The sequence below is a fragment of the Moschus berezovskii genome, chromosome 17 (assembly GCF_049115385.1).
Source record: "Moschus berezovskii isolate FMDL1 chromosome 17, NW_MosBer_1.0, whole genome shotgun sequence".
NCBI lineage: Eukaryota > Metazoa > Chordata > Mammalia > Artiodactyla > Moschidae > Moschus > Moschus berezovskii.
This window is the reverse complement of record NC_142476.1, coordinates 48,774,356-48,793,943: the sequence shown is the minus strand read 5'-3', so window position 1 is coordinate 48,793,943 and position 19,588 is coordinate 48,774,356. Positions and strand designations below refer to the sequence as shown.

Sequence of the window (19,588 nt, the reverse complement as noted above, 5' to 3'; positions counted from 1 at the left end):
AGAAGTGGTTTCCTCAGTTAAGAAGCAAGGCAGAGATGCACACCCAGAGAGAAAGAGTGTGGCTGTCCCCCTTGGTGAGGAGGAGCCTAGCGCAAGTCTGGAATCATGTCAGAATTTTTTTAAAAGTTGAATGCCACTGCTACCCAAGCTGATCTCATTCCCTGGCCAGGAATCAAACCCAGGCCCCCTGTGCTGACAGCACGGAGTCTTAACTAACTGCTGGACTAACTAACTAACCAGGCAAGTCCCATTTATTTTCGTGCAGTTATATTAATTTATGCCAGAAAAAGCATACAAATTTTTAAGAATTCCTTTCAAAAGTCTTCCTTTCCAAGCTCCCTTTTGTCCCAGCCCTTCCCCCATTCCAGATTTCCATTAATGGACATGAAGTCATTCTCTGTACCAGTTGTGATGTGTAGCATGTGGCTTAGAAATGCACATGTATGAATGAAAAAGCCTTTTAAAATGTACAATTTAAGTAATCAGCAGGAAAAAACAAAAAACCAAGATTTCTTTTATCCTACCTTAATACCTGGGCCTAGGGAAAAAATAAATAAAAGACCCTAGACTCAGGAAGATTAATAAAAATGTGAAGGAGAATTACCAAAGGGCTGGAGACAGACTATTATGGTTAAAAACAAAGCCAAAGATCAGAGGGGAATTTATGCAGTTTCAAAGTCTCCAGATTTACAAACATAATCTAACCATAAAAGTGAGCAGTAAGAGCATTAATTTTCTCCCATTTTCCTTTTTTAAAGTAATTAGACAATAAAAAAATGCTTCCAAAGTGGGAGAAACTTAAAATATAACGGGGTATTATTAAACAAAGCTATTTTTATGCACTCTAGTCTTCAAAATGTCAAGGCAGTAACATTTATCTGTGCCATGGAAAACACTCTGAGACCAGAAAGTGCTTGAATAAAACTGCCACTACTCAGTTTTCAACTCTAGCACATTCCCTAAAGTACTCTTCACCCTCTTCTACTTTTTCATAAGAGACCTTATGGCAGGAACATTCCACTACATTCCATCTACAATCAGCTTTAATCCCCGTGAGCAGCAGTCCAGGCCAGCTTGCCAGCATAGCAGTCTTTTAATGCAGCTAACACATGTGGCTATAGCAAATTCATTTCATTTTTTGCAACAATTTGAGGTTCTAAATCCATGCTCTCTCCCAATGTTAAGCCCAATTTAAAAAAAAAAAAAACAAGCCATTAATACTTTCTAAATGTAACAAATTGGCTCACATAAAATCTCTCACTCAGAAGTTACCTGGATTACGTATTAGTCAAATTATTAAGAAAATGCAATAAAAAATTGCAGGGGAAAAAAAAATAGAAAACAGTAGAAAACTGAAAAACACCAAAAATTCTAGAGGAAAATGTCTCTGATACAATTAGTGAATTAGCTTTCGAAGAACAAACACCTCTCAGAGGAACCAAAATTACCCCAAACTTACTGAACCATGACAAAGCATTCAGCTAGAAAACTAACACTACTTTTTCTAAGGCTAATGAGGGATTTTTGTTTCAGGAGACTAATATTGTTTTAAAAGTCACAAACTTCTCCTGGAGAATGTTTAAATGTAAAGAGGCAATGTGTTACAGGAGCTTCTCAGGTGGCACAGTGGTGAAGAATCCACTGGCTAATGCAGGAGACTCAGGAGACACAGGTTAGATTCCTGGGTGGGGAAGATTCTCTTACAGTAGGAATGGCAACCCACTCCAGTACTTCTTGCCAGGAAAATTCCATTGACAGAGGAGCCTGGCAGGGCTCCATGGGGTCGCAAAGAGTCGGACATGACTGAGTGAGCACACATACATGCTTAATGGGTTAAAGAGGAAAAGAAAGTGCAAGGCAGAGCAGAGCCACTCAGACTGCTGTCGATAAAGGATGTGGACAAAATGTGATGGAAAAACCATTGGTAGTTCAGTATGGTGTTTAAGCTGGTCCAAAGGCTGGTTTTCATAGGACTAGAATATGCCCAGGTCTACTTTTTTTTCCCCAGGTCTATTCTAACCATATTAATTACTTTTAATAAAAACTAGGCATTTATTCTTGAATATTTCATCAAAAAACAAATATTTTCAATAATTCTGGAGATATCTTTGTGGGAAACAAACAAGAACGAGTAAACAAAACTCCAAAATTTATGGCCCTATCCTTAGAAAATGTTCAACTAGGAATCTTATTTCCTTCTTCAGTTTGCAATCTACCAGTGAAAACACTTGAAATCTTTCATCCAGAGTAATCAGTATTTGGGTAATTTTACCTTATTCCCCCAAACTAACATTATTGTCTATACAATCAAAATAATAAAGTAAAAAGGGCAGCCATATTTCTTAGATACAAAGAAGACTAATACCTTTCTTATTAGCGATGAAGAGGAACTAAAAAGCCGCCTGATGAAAATGAAAGAGGAGAGTGAAAAAGTTAGATTAAAGCTCAACATTCAGAAAACTAAGATCATGGCATCTGGTCCCATCACTTCATGGGAAACAGATGGGGAAACAGTGGAAACAGTGTCAGACTTTGTTTTTTGGGGCTCCAAAATCACTGTGGATGCTGATTGCAGTCATGAAATTAAAAGACGCTTATTCCTTGGAAGGAAAGTTATGACCAACCTAGATAGCATATTAAAAAGCAGAGACATTACTTTGCCAACCAAGGTCCATCCAGTCAAGGCTATGGTTTTTCCAGTCAGTGGTCATGTATGGATGTGAGAGTTAGACTGTGAAGAAAGTTGAGCGCCAAGGAATTGATGCTTCTGAACTGTGGTGTTGGAGAAGACTCTTGAGAGTCCCTTGGACTGCAAGGAGATCCAACTAGTTCATTTTAAAGGAGATCAGTCCTGGGTGTTCATTGGAAGGACTGATGCTAAAGCTGAAACTCCAATACTTTGGCCACCTCATGTGAAGAGTTGACTCATTGGAAAAGACTCTGATGCTGGGAGGGATTGGGGGCAGGAAGAGAAGGGGACGACAGAGGATGAGGTGGCTGGATGGCATCACCGACTTAATGGACATGAGTCTGAGTGAACTCCAGGAGTTGGTGATGGACAGGGAGGCCTGGCATGCTGCAGTTCATGGGGTCGCAAAGAGTCGGACACAACTGAGCGATTGAACTGAACTGAAACTCAGTGAGGTTTTTAACCTAGATGATCAAAAAATAAAGCAAAGAAAATCAAGTGGACCCAAATCCATTTCACGTAATTATCCAGAACTACAGAAAATTTTAATTTTGCTACATACTCCTGAACAGTCAATAGATTAGCATTTTTATATCTATTTAGTACTTAGCATATCATCAACAAAAAAAACAATTTTGACAAGATACAAATATGAAGTTTTATTTGTGTGTTTACAATGCAGTCAAGACTGAAAGAAAAGTTATTATTACATCTGCTACTAATTAAATCATCTCTCAAAGGAAATCTCCCCTTGAAGTTACCTCTGGAAGTTGCCTATGTGACGAAGTTGCCTATGTGACGGGGTAAGAGGAACATTGCACTGTACACTGTTCGTACTTTTTGAAATTCATTCCCTGTGAATGTCCCACCTATTCACACAAAAAAATAAAAATTGGGGGGAAATTAGCTAATGCTATTTGACCTTGACAAAACTAGAAACATAATCCATTTAAGATGTGGGCATTCTAAAATGATTACTCATCAAGGAAAAACATTAGTGTTATTACTTGTGCTAGTAAGCATTTTCCTTTATTATATGACTTTTGCATTCATGCATACGGTCTTTTAATACTCACTTTCCACTTAAAATTTTTAGTAAGATTTCCAACTCTACAAAGAAAGTACCAACATCCCACCCATGAATGAAACTCCATCTCCATGACACTGGGGATTTCTCCTGGATAGTCGGTATGCAAAACTGATTAGAGAAAAGTAGACCTTTTTGAAATAAATTCTGGCTCCTGATCCAGGATTTCCTAATGTCCACCCTTTAAAAGAACTTGTGATACATACTAGGACATTTAGAGGCAACACCAACAGTCAAAAATGCCTCCATACTAAGTTATAAATAAATGCATTTTTCAGAAAGAAACAAGAGGTACAATAATCAGAATTTAATGTGCTCATTTCAGCAGCACCTATACTAAAACCAGAATGATATGGAGAAGGTTAGCAAGGCCCTGTGCAAGGATTTAGTTATATACTGTGTAAAACTTAATTCTTAAAATGAAATAGAAATAAGAACATAGCTTCGATGAGTGACATTTAAGAATATAACATTAGTCAGAGAACAATACTGAATTCTGCATCTTTCTTTCACAATTATTCACAGGATATAATTCACAGAATCACTGGCACAACTGACAAGGAAACGTAAACACAAACAATGGTACAGCAGTTTAGACTCCAACATGCGACCCTTTTTCAAAAAACAGAATGTTGTAAGTTCTAGTTAACAAGTTCAGAAACGTGTTAGCAAAAGAAAGTTCAAAGTTGTATACGGGGAATATGTATGTGTGTGTGTGTGCATATATATAAGGCAAACTCACAGTAATAGAGAATGATGGCTGGGAGCTGTGGGAGAAAAGGAGACATTGATCGAAGGGTACAAAGTTCTGGAGACCTAAAGTGCATCATGGTGACTATGGTTAATGATGTTTATGTAAAATTTGCTGAGAGAGTAGATCTCAAGTGTTCTTACCTTAAAATAAAAGGTAACTATGAGAAGTGATGGAAATGCTAATTAGATAGTGTTGATCATTTTAAAATATATAAACATGTCAAAGCACCACATTGTACACCTCAAATATAACATACAGACTTATTTCCTACTTGGAGAATCCTCTACACAGAATACTGGCCCACAAACAAATAAGCATATTTCCTCAAATATTTAGCATTAACTTGGGTCTGAAAGAACAACAATTCTACTTAATCCCAAAGTTACAGGTTTTAAAATGGTAAAACTTACCATTATTTAAGTAATAGTTTGTCTACAGACCCACATCAAGTAACTAATGCAAGTACCAAAAACAGCTTCCGTCATTTTTCACCTAAGGAATTGTACAGAGAAACAAACCAGGAAGCAATGACTGATCATTTTTAGTAATAATTTACAAGTTTATTATCTGCTTTAGCTATATCTGTTGTTCAACTCAAAGAACCATCGTAAGGAAGCAGTTCAAGTGTTAAGACCATCTTGGCAAGCTCAAGTACTATTGAAAATCAAGGAAGTAAAGCAATCTTGCACCCTCAATAAGGTATATTTCACAGCATCATTTACTAAAAATCACTGCTTACACCTTCACTATCATTAAGATTTCAACTTAATAACACTAGCTAAATTCATTCAGTTCTCTAGGGAATTCTCAATTGTAAAGAAAAAGATAAACAGCCAATATTTAAATATACTACAGCAAAAATCACAGGGGGAAACATTCAGTGGAACATTCAGAACAGCAAAGTTCAAAGTGTTACTAGCCACATGTTCATTTATTTTGAAGACAGCAAGAAGGAAAGCGGGGAAGGATAGGAAGATGAGACAGGAAACAACATGCACTCACTGGTTGAGTTGCCCTGCATCTGAATGATGCACTTGGACTCTTTGCTGGTCTCTCGAGAATTGAAGGGCCGAACGCGGACAGCCACCTTCACTGAGGCTCCCGACATTCTGATGGTCTTGTTATATATACGAAGTCCAGAAATAAAGAATCAAATCTTCTCAGGAAGTTATGTTCAAGTTTCCTTTAAAAAAGAAAAAAAATTCATATAAGATAGGCAGAATTAAAGAAAACAAAGCTAATTTGAGCATAAGAGCTACTAAATCTTAGTACTATATGTTTCCATTTCTAAAAATCTCATCCCTTTTCTTCCCTATAAATCTTGTATGTGTGCATGAATAAATCAGTCACCAGTCGTGTCTGACTCTTTGTGATCTCACGGACTGTAGCCTACCAGTCCATGGAATTTTCCAGGTAAGAATACTGGAATGGATTGTCATTTCCTCCTCCAGGGGATCTTCCCAACCCAGGGATTGAACTCACGTTCTCTTACACAGGCAGGCAGATTCTTTAGCATTGTGCCATCTGGGAAGCCCCACAAATCTTATATTCTCAACAGTAAATTATCAGATAGAAAGTTAAAGACTGTAATTTGTTTTCCTGTTCCATTATCTCTTTACCATACCTAAAAAGTCCCTAGATTTAATGATAAAAAATATTAACTGCAAAATAACAAACATCTTATTTACTCTCTGTTTTTCTGGATCAATTTTCAATAATATATGAAAAAAAAAATGTTTATCTGCAAAAGAGGGTTCCTACACAAGAAATTTCCCATCTGCAAAACAACTTATTACTTGCTTTTAAAGAAATGCACTGAACTTTTTATATTTTAATTTCAGTTTGAAACATCTAGTTACACGGTGTATATTTAAACAGCAAAGGATAGTGATAAGCTCCAGCTAGCTTCTTTACCTGCAGGCATCCAGGAATTCCTTTAACTTTGATGACCCCTTTCATAAGTATCTCCTTTGGCCCTCACAACGATCCTGTACAATAATCAGAGACAGTTCCAAGAGACCCAAGTTCTATCCTCTGACCCATGGCAGAATCAATTCACTACATTTCACTACTAAATGAAGCCACAGGGAAAACTGAACATTTTCTAGAGGAATAGTTTTTCTCCCCACAGAACAAAACGAACACTATTCAGTGAAAAGAACCCACATAAGTAATTTCCACAAGAAACAACAGATCTCAATCTCTACTCTGTTATATAAACATCTTCAAGAAGAACTGAACAAAAGAAAAAACTAAAAAAGAAAAATACTTATGGGTTCAATTACCAGAGACCAAATTCTTGGTCCTGACCAGTTTTTTTCCACGTAATTAAGTAATTGTTAAGAATGCTCACCTCCAGCTGTACAACTAATGCTTTCCATGGGAAAAGGCAAAACTACTCTATTTTATTTCTTGTTTTTTGGGAACACGTCTGTTGTCTGTGTCTCACAGCACCACCAGAATGCTCAGAGATCTTGTCTGCTAGCACTTAAAATAGTATCTGATGAAAGAGTTCACTACATGTTTGTTGAAGGAATGAACTAATGAATTAAATTTCCCAATTGTAAGAATTATCCTTTATCTGGTTTACTTTTTTATGTTTTAGATGATTATAATATTTATTGATATTAATATTTTTATATTTGCTGCAATGTTTTTTTCCAATTTTACAATAAATAGATGGTTCTTTTTTTAGTACATCATTTATTTTAATTAAATTTATTAAATGAAAGCTTAAAATTATTAACTCTTCCAATCTATATAACATGACCTATAGTCAGTAGCTGAGTACTCTGTCAAGACAGTGAATGAAGCATTCACAAAAATCAAGACACAGAACACACTTTAACTCCTCAGAGTCCACTTTAATATACAGCCAGCATCTCAACACTCAATGTGTCCCATTATCTCCTCCCTAAAACTAGCAATCTCTGCCAATCTTCCCATTTCTATCTGGCCCCATACCATAAACCTAGGAGTCATCTTTGCCTCCTTCTCTTTGAATCCTTTCATTAGTGGTACATTATTCATGAAATACCACATGAAAACTTTTAAAACATAAAATTTCCACTTTTCTATCCCTTCCCTCCTCTCATTTCCTCTGCCCTAACCTTAATCCATGTCCTTACTACCTCATGCCTAGCATCCATGCAATAGAGAAACTAATCTTGGAGCTTTTAATTTTAATCCATGTCTTTAAATGGAGGTAAGGGGTTTGCACAAAACAATCACAGGATTTTAGAAAAGTAAATGAGCCTAGACTTCAGATTTTGAGATAGGGCCCAGGTATGGCTAGATTTGTTTTGTTTTGTTTTTTTTTTCATTTTCTAAAAATTATGTTGTAAACCTCTGGCTGAGAACCCAACTTTATGCAATTGCTTAACGCTACAGAAGTATTAACCTTACTAAAGCATGACTTTCAATTTCACTTCCAAATCCAAGAAACTTTCCTTACTCCCCAGTGCTTACAAGACCAGTCAAGCTACTCTGTGGCTGGTTAAGTGCCTTTACTATCCCACACACATTCTTTCATGTGTTCTAACAATTTCTCCCCCATGAACCTTCATTTTCTCCTCTAGCTGATGGCCCAGCTCTACTCTTACCTCTTTCAAATGAGGACCCAAACATTCCAGGAATCCCTGGTATTTCCTACAGCACTTATAACCAACCCCAAATGCACTGTGAGAACACTGCTATCATTTTACATGACTATATTACAGCTTGTATGCTCTTTAATAGCTTCCCAAAGTGAACATCCTATTCCTTCAAAATCTCTTTGAAACTTAGGTTCCTTGAAAAAATGGCAAATTCCAAGTCTGGGCAAGAAATTTCAGGATGATTCTGGAACATTTAGTATGACCATAAGCAAGAAATCAAAGACGAATGGAGTCACGGTGAAAAGACACAGCTGCCAACTGAAAGGGACCCCCACTGGACAAAGATGGAATAACTGGAGCATAAAAATACATGCGTACATACAGGCACACTGCACATGGACTGCAAAACATTAAATATATAAATTCATAAGTTCATAATGATACTTCCAAAAACCTCATTATTCTGAAAACTGCAAATAAAACAACGAATGGAGCATGCATCCAGTCCCTGTATCCTATATAAACTATGCTCCAGGAGAGTCAAATAGTCAACGAGAGCAAGTTCTTTTCTATGGAAAAAGTCCAGCTAATAAATGCAGAAGAAATGACAGAAATAGAAAGTCACCATTTCCCACCCCTATTAACAAAAAGGTTCTCTGCATAATCACTATCTACTAAAAAAGCCTTAAATGAAAGGCTGAATGATGTGGGAAGATTATATTGAATGAATAAGGGTAACATAATCTGAACCAAAGAGTCGGACACGACTGAGCGACAGAACAGAATCTGAACCAAAGGATCATCAACCTTAACAACACTAAAAGTGGGATACCAACGTGGCCTACACCTCCTGATACACTCCAACAGGAGACACACAGTACCTCCAAGCACATATTCTTACCACACCCCCTTAAAAAAAAACACTGACTGAATCAAGACTCATTTACAGGACACATGCGGAGCAAAGAAACAATTTACTTCTCCGAAACAATACCCAGAAGATACAATCACAGCCTAACCCAGAGTAGAGAAAACTACAGCTCAAGACACCCAGTAACTTTAATTAAATAGCATGATGGGCAGTGGGGCTGTATAAAAGAGACAAATGTTGACAATTAATGAATATTGTGGATATTTAAATTAAAAAAAAAAAACAACTTTCTACTTTTGTGTTCTACCCAGGGCCTACCAAAGTGCTGAATGCTAACTGACTTATAAACAATAAAGGCTGAAATGTCCTTGCTGACTTTCAATATAAAGTACCAGGAACCAAAATACTAACATCTTTAATATAGAATGTCCCTATACATACACTTTTCATCAGTTGTTTGACTCTTCTACCCAGCTATCCTCCCAGCGTTTCATTCAACTTGACACACCCTAACCTCAAACATCTTTCCACCTCCCCCAGCTCTTTTCTATTTCTGTGTTCTCACCATTCTCCTGTTCCCACAGGCCAAAGAGCTTGCTTCCCCTATCCATCTAATCAACGCCAAATTACATGGCTTTCACCTATAAAATCTCTCTCATCTCTACTACCATCATACCACCCCCTTTACACTTTCGATACATCTCACCCAAGACTGTTAACTGTCCTAAGCACTTTTTCTCTTCCTTCCTCCTCTCCCCACCACACTACACCATACTGCCATTTTCATCTATTCCATCCACACTACGCAAAGCTGTCCATGTCATACTCCTGAAGCACAAGTTTCTTCACTTAAAAACCCTCAAAGTTTCTCCACTGCTTACCAAGGAACAACTGAACTCCCCACACTGGCATTCAATGTGTTCTGTAACATAAACCACCTATTTTTACAAGCCCACAAAACACTGCCTTCCATCCACATTCCTTAACCTCCACCCACGAGAGGGTTTTCTGAGAGCATCTCATGTTTTTCTGTGCCTGTGCCTTTGCTCCAAAGCTCCTTTTACCCACTGTACTCTTCCACCTCCCCTGTTCCTCTCAAAACCCAATTTTTCTTCCAGGACCTTCTCAAGTGCTACCTATTTTTAAAGTCTCCATGGATTCTCCAATTCTTGCAAACCAAAGGCAAATGTTTCTCCACTTAATACTTCTCAACTCATTAACCTTATCTAGAGCAGAATAAGCTGTTTTGTAGCAATAAAGAAAAACAGCTTAAAGTTCCTTGAGGACAAGACAGAATTTTAGTCATGTTTCTAATCCCATACATCACATGGTCTTGAATAGAGGAGTCAAAATATTTTGGTTGAGTGGGTGTGCCACAGTCTATGGAGTCGCAAAGAGCTGGACACAATTTAGTGACTGAACAACTGTGTATCAACAAACTGACGTTGGAACGGTATCAATAAAAAAGCAAGCTGTTTCAAAATAGAGAAAGATGGACTGATGAAAAAAAAAAAGGATAAAATTAATTTCATACTCCTCCCTAATTAAAATAGCTTAACAGTCATTCTTCTTTGGAAGCAATATGTGCATTTTAAAATTACTTTCCCCAAACAACCTGAACCTAAACACAGTTTTTTTTCTGATTTAACTGTCCTGTTGTAAAATTGCAACTATCTTCACAAGAAAGTTAAAATTTTATACAGTAAAATAAGAAACTACAGTTAAGCAGACTATAGCAAGTGTTACTTTGTTACTTTCCTACATGCAAAGAGCATCTCTTTTATAATGGATGTCCATCTTAGTTTCAAAACCTCCTGATCCTTTAAAAAAATTACCAATTATGTAAATCTGAAATCAAGTTTAAATTTCAGTGAGAAATAACAATTACAGAATATTTTTAAGAAGTTATAGGAAAACAATAAAAATTAAAATACATTTTCCAAGTTTTAAAGAGCCAAAGGCAGGTAGGAAAGGCAACCATACATACTCTAAATCTCTTAATAGCCTCAGTTCTAGACTGTTCCTCTGACCAGTTTTCCTTCCTATGACATACAATTAGAAGCATTATAAAGTGGAATGGAGCAAAAATTCCAGAAGCATTCACTAACAATAAAGGGATAATAAAACATTTAGATCTAATTCATTTAAATTTTTCTAAATTTTTGCCCCATTGCTTAACTTTGATCTTGTGCAATTCTCTCATGTCCTCAGAAGCACTGTGGATTATTGGGAGCCTAAGACAAATTCTCAAACTGACTTTTCAGCAAAATGAACAAACAAGAACGAAATATCTTAGTTTTTTGGTTGGCTGGGTTTTGTAATACCCCTCCCTTTTTTTTTCTTTTTTACAGAAAACAGACAGCATTATATTCCTTAACAGAGGTCAATTCATGTCATTCCCTCTTCTTAAAAGATTTCAGTTGGTTCCCATGGCCTCAGAAAACAACCTAAAAATTGATAGGCCTCCACAATCCCACCTCCTTCTCCAGTCTCAGTTTTCACTGTCCAACTTGAAACCTTCTTCACCAAGATCCTTATCACACCGAACATGTAATGCTTAGAAGCTCAATCTCCCTTCCAATCTATTACAAGTTCATATCTTTTGAGGACAAGGTCAAGGTCACCATGAGGCAGGAAGCATTAAGTCATATCTCCCTTAACATCCCCCTTTCTAAATAAAAGTCATACCTTCTATCTCATTGTTCCCTAAAAATGTTGTGTTGATTCCTCATTTTTCTACTTATTTCTTTCTGCCCTGTGTTGCAGTCAGCAGTTATCTTGCGTACATTGCTACTTTATTCAGAATGTTTGTCACAACTAAAAATGGAATTTAACCAAGAAATGCAATCTTTTAAATTTACCATTTACACAATCTGCTATATTCCCACAAATTTATAATATCAACAAGCAATCTATTTAAAAGATAATCTTTTCTACCAAATTACATTTTAAAGAATGAATTAGGGAATTCCCTGGCAGTCCAGTGATTAGGGCTTTCACCACCAAGAAACCCAGGTTCAATCCCTGGTCAGGGAACTGAGTGACACAGAAAAAAAAAAAGAATGAATGATAACAAAGAATAAGTGGATAGCCCCAAAATAAATATCTGTAGCTAATGAGCCTATTTGGGGAAGGTGTGAAAATTCCCTTGTTATTATGGAAGTTGTGCCTTCTTGGTTGAATACTTTCCATGAGAACCAAGCAGGCTTTAGGATCCAATACTCTATGTCACTGACCAAGGCTGTACTGATAAAATAGCCCCCAAAATGTAAGAATTCATTTTTGTGTGTATATGTATTTTGTGAATGCATGTATGTCTATTCTTGGTCTTCGACTCTATGGATAAAAATCAGCCATCAGCCAGGCTGCAAAAGCTCAAAATGGATCATATGTTAGGAAAGCTTCTTTCTGCATTCTAACCCAATGACAAGAATCAGAAAGAGTTTCCTGACAGATCAGATTTTCAGTTTCAAAGGAGATTAAACTAGGTCAATTAAGCTACCCAACTGTTTTAACCACTTATGAAAATAAACCAAAACAATTTTTAGATTAGACATGTGTCTTCTTGTCACTGCAATTAAGAAATCAAGAACCTTCCTTTTTACTGGTGACGTGATTTGATTCTCATAAACCAAGAGGTCCATCCAGAAATAGTTCCTATGCCCTATGGCTTAAAATAAACTATTCTAAATGAAAGTTTTTCATTGTTTTCTTATTTTTCACTGTTTGGATGGCTAACACTAAACTCTATCTAGTAAGACAATTCAATCTAATAACTAAAACCACATCCTATAATTTTTATTTTACAGATCCACTGGGAACTCTGTCACTCAAACCCCAATATTCCACTGAAGTTCTACTGTCAAAGTGGATGACAACAGCTACTCCTGGTAACTGTCCAGGTTAAAATGAACTCAGCTTGGCTATGATGTAGAAATGGAAGTTTCAATGAGAGGTTAATTCAAATTTGGTATGAGTCAAGGTTCTCTCTGAAATCTGCCTGGGACCACACCTTTGCAGCTCCCTGCCTGGGAAGTAGCTCCTTAACTGGGGAAGAATGCAGGTCAGACTTCTCCATGTGGCAACAGTGTGTCAGTCTTGCCACATGGTAAACTACTACCCAAAGTTTAATAGGTATGTTTTCATTGAGATGACAACACAGAATACAAGTATTCCAGGTTCTCACCAGTTATTAAATAATGAGTGTTCTGCTGGGATACTCAGACTTATCTTTACATAAAGTTATACACCCGAACCACATTAGTCAGAAAAGACTTAAGTTATATTTTAACATTGTATACTCAGTGTGGAAAGCAGGTGGATTACTTTTTTTAAAACAGGTTTTTAAAGAACACTTCTTCCTTTTACTTAAAAGATCTGTTGAAAACAGTATGTATATCTTTGCATCATGATGTCTGTAACGCTTTCCTCTTAAAATTTCTTTAGAATTCACTACCAGGAAAAAGTTGCTCTTGACAAACCATTACCTTTTACCAGAATGAAAACTGTATAATTTCCTTTTCCCTTTTTATCTGCCTTTCAAAAGTTTCAAGACTAAGTTACAATAACATATCATACACTTTATATTTATAGCAACCCACTCCAGTATTCTTGCCTGGAGAATTCCACAGACAGAGAAGCCTGGGAGGCTACAGTCCATGGGGTTGCAAAGAATCGGACACAACTAAGCATGCATGCACATATAGACAATTTGTATATAATTTGTATATTTGTATATTTGCTTTTTCCTCCTGTCATATAGATTTTTGTTTCTTCTCTGTATTTAACAGCTTCATCATATCTACAGTATTGTGGTAAGCTGCTCAAAACCTTTTTCAAAGCAGTAAGTGATATAAATTATCACTAAATAAAACTCCTGTAATGCCTAATCTGTTATTTGACACTGAAAATGTTATGTAGTCAAAATTCTAGTTCTTAAAAACAAATAAAGTAAGTCTAAAACTTATACAAAAGTTTATGTTGAATAAATGATAGCCATGTGAGTGTCCAGAAAACAAGCACAAGGCCCAGAAGACTGAAACCAGCCCCGCAAAACAAAAGCAGACAAAGGAGGGACTGAAGTGAGCAGTACTTCCAACACTGCACAGGCGTGAAGCATGCCCCCTGCCATCCTAACAAAGGGCTGGAAACCAGAGAGCCAGCAGTGTCGGCGAAGTGGGGGATCAGGGAAGCCAGTCTGTGGTGGGCTGGGGAGTAATGAGGAGGCAAGAACTGGAAACCCAAGTATCCTCACTGCTTCCAGAACCAATGAGGGCAGAGAGATGGCCAGAAGGGAACAGGAATGAAGAATGCTTCCCCTCTGGACCCCATTTAATTAATACAAAAGACTTCTATGTTTCTATCCTTGATTCAACAGCTATTTATGGGGTGCCTACAACGTGACAGGCAGTTAGTTGCAGGAGTCTGGGATAAATCAGTGAACAAAACAGACAAATGTCTTTGCCATGGAGAAGTTTTCATTCTAGTAGGGCAGTGAAAGTCTCTCAGTCATGTCTGACTCCTTGCGGCCCCATGGACTATACAGTTCATGGAATTCTCCAGGCCAGAATATTGGAGTGGGTAGCCGTTCCCTTCTCCAGGGGATCTTCCCAACCCTGGAGATTGAACCCAGGTGTCCCGCATTGCAGGTGGATTCTTTACCAGTTGAGCCTCAAGGGAAGCCCTAGTAGGGCAGAGGGGACATTAAAAAAGGTTACACAGAATGTGAGGTGATAGTAAGTACTATGAGATTTTAGAATTACAGCAAAGTCAGGGGATCAGGAGTGTGGCGGGATGGGGTACCATGCAAATGCATGAATGAGGTCAGGAGAGGTTTGCTGAGGTAGTGAGGTTTAAGTTTAAGCAAAGACCTGAAGCAGGTGAAGGAATTAGCCAAGCAGATTTCAGGGGAAGAGTGTTTCAAGCAGCACAAAGAGTCAGAGCAAAGGCCCTAACGTAGGACTGTGTCTGTTGTTTTCAAGGGGAAAACCGAGGGGAAACAGAAGAAGAGGGAAAGGGAAGTAGCCAATACAGCAAGTCCCAAAGGAAAAGAAGGCAATGATATCCAAAACACAAGCCCAGGGGTGAGCTGAAGTCAAGAGAGTAACCTTTCCCTTGAGACTGCCTCACTGTGTGGCAGTAAAGAGGCCTAACTAAAATGGTCCAGATTTTAGAAAAGCCACTGTGGAGAGCGGGAGTGGGAACTGAGCAGAAATGCTCTGACAGACACCAAAGACAGCCTCAGGGGAGACCCGAGACTGGACACCCACTGAGGCACTAACGTGCAGCACTGTGTGAGGTTTCTCCACGACACAGTTAAAAAAGGGAGGCTATGGGATGGGTGATGGGAATGATTCAAGACTGGCATGAGAAGAAATAAAAACTGCAAGTACTAGTAAGAAAATGGCTGAGGCAATGCACTCTGGAAATGACAGTGGAGAAAAGGCAAACAAAGAAGTAAAATCTGAAAGGGGCCAATAGGACCAGAGACTTGAGGTAGAAGAACACATAGCAAGACTACTAGCGTGAGAGCTATAAGTTATCAGAGTTTAAGATCTGAAGGTGATGACGTTGGAAGATACGGCCACAATATGAGTTACTGGAACAGAATGAACCTTAACTTTGAGCTGAAGTTAAGGAATTCTACAGTTAAGAGTGGTTACAAAGGAAGTTCAGCCTAGTGGACACTTACCACTTCTAGTGACCTTGGGGGAATCATTTAGCCTCTGTCTCAGTTTCACCTATAAAATGGGGATAACAGTATGTATTTTATATGGCTGTTACAAATATTGAGTGAGTAAATGTAACGTAATCAGAAAAGAGCCTGGCACACAGAAAGAGCTCAATACGAGTAAGCTATTCTATCACTATTGTTGTGATGGTGGTTGTTTATACAGTTATGGACATCTGCCAGAATGATGTCAGAAATTCGGATGGAAAGAAGAACTAAGACACATACCAGTGTCTTCAAATAGAGCAATGGGAAAGGATAGTGCAATTGAATGATACACTTTGGCATAAACAATTGATATTAAATGTAAAAAATATTCTAAAATCAGCCATTTACAGTATTTTGAATTATAACAAATATACAAACCACTACAAAACAAAAATACCAACTGAGTATTAGATAATACATATTACACTGCAACACAGAAAGGGAAGAGGCTGTGACTGAAAATCACAGAAATCGCCACGGCAAGGGCACTGATACACTAAACCATATGAACTAAAACAGAACGGTGCTAGAGTTAACCTGATCTCACCACATCCACAGACACAGGGTAAAGCATAAGCTCCCCAAGTAAAGACCTACATCTCTACACACACTCAGCTGGGAATGAATGTTGTCAAAGTGAGCATAAACGAATTACTGGGCCAGTCATCAAAAAATCCAAGTCAAAAGTCCAAAGCATCCTTTGCAGGTTTTTCCTGTCACAGCCACATCTGCTTCATTTACCTTCTACTGAAGAAAAAGTTCTAAATATGTATTTATCCATTCTTTCATGAACTCCAGAAATTCACCAGTATCCGCTTGAGCAAGACCATCTTTTAAAGAGAACAACACAAAGTAGACATGCTATACCTTTCCCTTTAGAGCCATGTGAAATTATATCACATGGGTTTACAGGACCAAATCTTACTCCTGAAAAAGACCTGCTGTGCTCAGCGACCTGGGAAGGGTTTACAAACAAAGCAGGGGCCCTTTGTTGTCCTTCACTCTGTGCCCAGGACAAGACCATAGCAGGAAGTGAGCTAGAAAGCTCTGGCCTTGGAGAGCCTCTGTTGGCACTTCTTTTGGCAGTTTATTCCCAGCACAAATTCAAGGTGGGAAAAAGAAAAGAGAGAAAAAAGGAAAACTGCATTCATATCTGGTCTTGAAAAGGAAAGTCTGCTCAGAAGTTATACCTGATTGGATAAACTTTGGAAAAACATTCATCAGAGTGGAGCTGCACAAAATCTTGCCTCCCAGACTCCCAGTCTGGTCTGACTTTACCACGTGCTGAGACTACATTTAACCACCATTCTTCAGATCTTGCTTACTAATAAAATAAATGTAAAAACTTACATCTCAGAAATATTTCTTAATTGGGGCATGGAATTTAAAAACAAGACATTCTGTATTTCTCTCATTATTAATAAGATGCAAAAAAACACTAGTTTCTGTTGAAGTCATTTTTTTTTATTTCAACCAAGTTTCAAAAGAAAAGCTTAATGATAAAAATAAAAAATAAAGTGTTAAGACTTTTCTTAGAAAACCTTATCTGAAAATGTTTAAGTAGTTGCACTTAAGTTACAGGAATTTATTCAGTAAGAAAGGGAGTTTGAATGAAAGCAACTGACAAAAAAGGTGGGCATGCCATTCTCCAGGACCTGTCCACACCTAGAATGTAGGAAAAGACAGATTTATAGGCTCACACTAAATTCAGCTGTTGCTCTTATCCAGATCTTTTTTTTACAACGCTAACATGTGTAAACTCTTCATATTCCATCCTTAAGTGAAACCTTACCCATTTCACTTGCCTCATAATCCAACAGCCATACCAAGTTAATTAGAAAGCATCACCTCACTTCTTAGAGAACACAAGCTAAGATTTTACTATGACTAAGATAAGCTGACAAAATGCCAGCCTTTAAATAAAATATCCACCATGATATCACCTCTTAACAGCTATTTGAATCCAGCCAATATACTTTCAGGGGGCTGGGAAAGACCCATTTAAGACACAAAGCAACAAGTTCAGTATCACAACAGCTGCCTAGAAGAGTAAAGAGATATGTGAGCAAGGGATCTGTTGACAATCTAATTTCAGCCACCTCGAGATTCCACAAACATGACAATCTGCGTCCTCAAAAATACTGCTGCCACCCTCTCCCATCATCAGAATATTCCAGTTGACTTCACCTCTGCATACTGAGCTACTTTGAAAATCTATCCATCCGGCGACGCAATATACTATTGATAATTCCAGGCCTCCACCCTGGTAAATTGGCCATAGCAATCCTCAGATTTGCCTCTGTACGAGTAAAGCATCACCATCCCTCTGTGTCCATAGCCCTGATCATAGACGATGAACACAGAAATGCATCATTTCACCCCAAAGAGAATGCAATCTTGAAGGTACTTTGCCTTGGAAGCTCAATTAGCGATTCACCAAGGAAGGAAAAAAGTAATACCAGAGTTCCATTCTGGTTTTAGGGCCCGGAATGTTTTGTGTTGCATGAACAATGACTAGCTCGCTGGAGCAGCCTCCCAACCCCCACAACTTGGCTTCGGTGTAGCCAGTCACCCTGAAAGCTGCCAGGGCTGTCACTCGGTGCCTTCCAGCAACGGGACTTGGCTCCTAAAGGATTTGTCAGATCATCCTCCCAATATGGCTGCCAGAGTAATCCCAGGCTGCCGACCGCCGAGACCACACCAGCCCCCGCCACGGATGGCCAGCATCCAGCGAGCCCCCTCCCTTCGCACCGCGCTTCTCTCCAGTCCTTGCGACAACGGCTCCCCCCTCCCACGCGATGCCCGCGCCTGCCTTCATCTGGCAAAAGGGCACAACCACATTCCTAGCCGAAGCCTCGATGCCAACCCTAACGGGGGAGAGGGGATGGGGGAAAATGAGAAGGGTGGCTTCAGCACAGAGTAGAGAGAGCCGTAATGTGCGCAGAGGGCCAGCGTAACCGACGGGCAGCGGCGGCTCGGCTGACCGCCGGGGACGGCCGGAACCCGGCGGCTCAGGGGAGGCGGAGAACCGGTGCGGGCCACTGCGGGGGACCCGGCAGGCCGCGGGACCCAAGCCCGGGGCTCGCTGCTGGCCCGGGGACGGTCCCCCACCCCCGAGGCCGAGACTCCCCCACCCCGCCCCGCCCCGCTCGGCGCCCCGCTGGGGCAGCGCTCTCAGTACTCGCGGCTCCAGCCCGGCCCGGAGCTTCCCCGGCTCGGACCCCGCCAGCCCCCGGCCTGGCCGCCCCTCCCCCGGGCGGGCCCACTCTCAGGCCGGCGGCGCCGCGCCAACCGCCGCCCGCCTTACCTCAGCCGCGCTGCGGACACACGGACAGGCGGGCGGGAGGGCCGGGTCAGCAAGGGCCGCGGTGCGCGGCGGCGCGGGGAGCCCGGCAGCGACGTTCCTTAGCGCGAGCAGCGGCCGCCGAGAGCCGCAGGGCGCCGCTCGGCAGCCCCATCACACAGCTGGACAGCCCGGCATCAAGGGCCGCGGAGGGCGGGAGTCCAGGAGACCCGGGCGCGGCGACCTGTGAAGAGCGGCTCTGCCTCTCGCTGGCACCTCCCAGGACCGCCGCCGTCAGACAGCTCAGCGTCCGTCCTCTCCAAGCTCCGCCTGCTGCCGCCGGCCTAGGACACCGCCCGAAGCCCGGCTGCCGTGCGTCACCTCGGTACGCCTTGGCGCCCGCGACTGACGCGGGCGGCGACCAATCGGGGTGCAGAGCTCCGAGCGGCCGGCCAATCGCAGGGGGAGCTAGTGAAGGGAGGCGGTGAGAGAGGCGGAGACGGCTGGGCGCCCCCTGGTGGCTCAGAAGCCGGAGCTAGTGTCGGAGGGTGCGGGGTGGGGGAAGGCGGCGCCCAGAGTACCCTCCCGGG

General features: G+C 40.2%; 1 protein-coding gene and 1 non-coding gene across 8 annotated transcripts in view; one reads left to right on the top strand and one right to left on the bottom strand.

Annotated features, from left to right (window-relative positions):
* The window catches only part of KIF1B (kinesin family member 1B), a 154,637-nt gene extending 135,346 nt beyond the window's left edge, over nt 1–19,291 (bottom strand). For 2 of the 7 annotated variants that reach the window (XM_055419532.2, XM_055419533.2), the window contains exons 1-2: nt 19,023–19,289; nt 5,533–5,713 (exon numbers count right to left, since the gene is read on the bottom strand). In XM_055419532.2, the coding sequence (XP_055275507.1) occupies nt 5,533–5,638 (106 nt within the window). In that variant the 5' untranslated portion in view covers nt 5,639–5,713; nt 19,023–19,289. Of the gene's footprint in view, nt 1–5,532; nt 5,714–19,022 lie in introns of all 7 variants that reach the window. The other 5 variants (XM_055419535.2, XM_055419536.2, XM_088845438.1 and 2 more) reach the window with 4 other exon arrangements.
* Nucleotides 4,089–4,194, top strand: LOC129551853 (U6 spliceosomal RNA). Its single transcript, XR_008685162.1, has one exon. It is a non-coding gene; the product is annotated as a U6 spliceosomal RNA (small nuclear RNA).
* Nucleotides 19,292–19,588: the final 297 nt, after the last annotated feature.